This window comes from Myotis davidii, unplaced genomic scaffold, assembly GCF_000327345.1.
Source record: "Myotis davidii unplaced genomic scaffold, ASM32734v1 scaffold174, whole genome shotgun sequence".
Taxonomy (NCBI): Eukaryota; Metazoa; Chordata; class Mammalia; order Chiroptera; family Vespertilionidae; genus Myotis; species Myotis davidii.
The window spans coordinates 773,933-776,849 of record NW_006289087.1 but is presented as its reverse complement, the minus strand read 5'-3'; the positions used below and the strand labels follow the sequence as shown (position 1 = coordinate 776,849).

The 2,917-nt window shown below is 38.5% G+C and overlaps 1 protein-coding gene across 1 annotated transcript in view; it reads left to right on the top strand.

The window, feature by feature from the left end:
* Positions 1-2,917, top strand: part of HEATR1 (HEAT repeat containing 1) — a 51,838-nt gene that overhangs the window by 6,126 nt on the left and 42,795 nt on the right. Inside the window, 4 exon segments of the mRNA XM_006761308.2 lie at positions 314-424; positions 783-900; positions 2,102-2,209; positions 2,450-2,545. Coding sequence (XP_006761371.1) covers positions 314-424; positions 783-900; positions 2,102-2,209; positions 2,450-2,545 — 433 coding nt within the window.

Here is a 2,917-nt window from a genome sequence, read left to right as displayed (position 1 = left end):
CTTGCTCCCAGCACTGGCTTGTGAATGGAAGGGGGGTGTGCATATAAAGTCGTTGGGAGCTTGGGCTCTGGAATCAGACTGGGAGCTCATCTTTGAAAGGAGCAGTGGGGCTCACCAGGGCAGTGGTTGTGTCTGGTCTTGTTTGACATCAGGCAGGTTATAGGGCTTATAACCCTAGTGTTGTATCTGTGAAATAAGTAGTTTTCTACCTGGAGGTGATGAGAGTTAGAGATAATATTCCTAAACCACCTAGGACATGATAGGTACTCACACAGTCACTCTCATGTCTGCTAATTCTGGCTTTGTTTTGCAGCCTTCTTTTTGAAGAGTATATTTCATATAATTCACAGGAAGAAATCGATCCTAATAAAGCATCTTTGCTTAATGAACAGTTTCTTCCACTTATCAGACTTTTAGAAAGCAAGTAAGTTGTGTGTCTTCATGCCTCTTGTTTTGTTAATGTGTGCCTCTTGCTTCATTTTAATACAGTAAGTGAGTTGTAAAGAGCCTGTCTTTTTTTTCCCCTTCAGGAAGGGACAGTATAGGATTTAAATATATTTCAAATATTAGAGGATAATTTTTTTTATTGACTTTTTTGTTGTAGTAAATCACAGGACAAATTTGGTCGCTATCACTTGGTTTTACATATTTTAGCTGTGAAAGTTTTAGTCTCAATCGGTAATTTTAAAACTTTATTTATGTCTTTGATACATATAGGGTACGTGTGGTTCATAACTTTGTATTATTTTTTATATGAATTAACTCTTTGAATTTCTTCTCAGATATCCTAGAACGTTAGATGTTGTCTTAGAGGAACACCTAAAGCAAATTACAGACCTAAAAAAACAAGAACTTTTTCACCAATTTATCTCTCTTTCTACAAGTGGAGGGAAGTACCAGGTGAGTTTTTCTTCAGAGGAATTGAGGCAGTTCGGGCTGTATCTGTGTGAGTATTTGAAGAACTCAGGAGGAAATGGGCTGTTTCACTCCTCTCTTTGGAGTGTTTTATGGAGAGATGAGATTTTACAGCTTTGCCTAGTTATTGAGGTAAGGCTATGAGGCAGGGATTGAATACCAGGAGAAAAGTACAGGATTTGAACTGAGTATGGTACTTATTTCAGGAAACTTAGTGTTTTGAAATTCTATATATGATGCTCAGTAGTAGTCACCAAAGGGTGGCCTCACTCAGGTTGTAGTGTCCTAACCTTTCCCCTCTGTCTGCACTCTCCATGTGGTGCAGTCACCCAGGGAGGCTAAATCATTGATCAGAAAAAAAGGAGGTGGACTTTTATTTCATGATCATGTTAGAACTTCAGGAGTCTTCTGGTGATTCATCCTAAATCTTTATGCTGGAAGTTAAACATTTAAGCAGCTCTTATAATTAGCCTTGAAAATAAATATTATCAAGAGACATCATTGTTGGTTTTTCTCCTTTCATCTTCAAATTTAGCTTGGTATACAGATTTCTTTAGTCTAATTATGTAAGTGAAGTAGGTTGTTACTAACTTGAGTGTTATTATTGTGTCATTTAGAGGAATTGCATCTGTCTTCAGTGATCAGTTTTTTTTAGTTTAATTTTCGTTAAGGTGTTAATATAATGACTTACCTCAGGTGGTTTTCACTTGAATCTGTAATAATAAAAGCGTAATATGCTAATTAGACCAGACATCCTTCTGGATGTCCTTCCATCCTTCCTGACGAAGCCAGGGCTTCGAGGGAAGCCTGGGTCCCGGGTGAGAGGGAAGCCGGTGCTGGCAGCCGGGGGAAGGAAGGCCTACTCTTGCACGAATTTCATGCATCAGGCCTCTGGTCATGTATATAAAGTACACAAAATTACTTCATTGAGTTACTAAGTTAAACCTACATTTAGACACAAGCATACAGGAAATCATAGCTTTAACAACACATATTTTTTCATCTGTTATAAGCCATACCATGTTCTGGAGACAAAGGTTTTACTTCCCTTTTTGGTTTCTGAAATTGGACAGTCGTTACTGAGTGTGTGGGGCAGTTTGGAGTCGTTTTCTCTGGTTTTTATTCTTGATCCTGGGCTGCTGGGATGTAGTGGTGAATCATCTGGTAATTGTGATGAATCCTTTAGTTTTTAGCAGATTCCAATACCTCCTTGATGCTCAGTCTGAATCACCCACTTGCCCCTGTGAGACTTCTGGCCGTTAATCATCTGAAAAATATCATGAAAACATCAAAGGTTGGTGTCCAGTAGCTTTCCTTTGTGATGTTTTTATCCTTATGGTGAACTCATCTCAAAAGGCCTTTTCGGGATTGTCTGGTTCAAGGCCAGTGTGCCCAGGGTGTGTGCGTTTGCATTCAGGGCAGAGCCTGTTGTCCATGACTGTGTTCCGGAGCTCTTTCCACAAACCCAGCCTCCTTTCTGGTGTAAGTCTTACAAGGTTTTAGCAACTAAATATTTTTTTTCTCTCTTGTTCAGGAGAGTATCGATGAGTCTTTCATAACAGAAGCTATTTTAACCCGATTAGGTGATGATAGTATAGACGTCGTTTTGTCGGCAATAAGTGCTTTTGAGGTGAGTGAATTTGTTCTTTGAAATGCACATTTTTTTTGGTAAATATTTTCCTGCCCTTCTCACGTGATTCTCTGCTGTAGGCAGGAATATATTTGAAAATTATTCTTCCATTGTAAATTTGTTCTCTCGAGAGCACAGACGTAAGCTTGGTTGGGGAGAGCTCAGGAGAGTAATGAGATTGCACTTTGTGAATTTTACCTTGGGGTTATGGGAAATTGGCTCGTGAATGCCACTGTTGAGAAATTGCTCTCATAGAATTTTAAAATTACACTAGGATTCCTGGGAGATAAATTATTTGTAATTCATTATTTTTTGAAGGTCATTTAATAAGCACTGTATGAACTTAAAGCAAGTAAAAATTTATTCAGGATA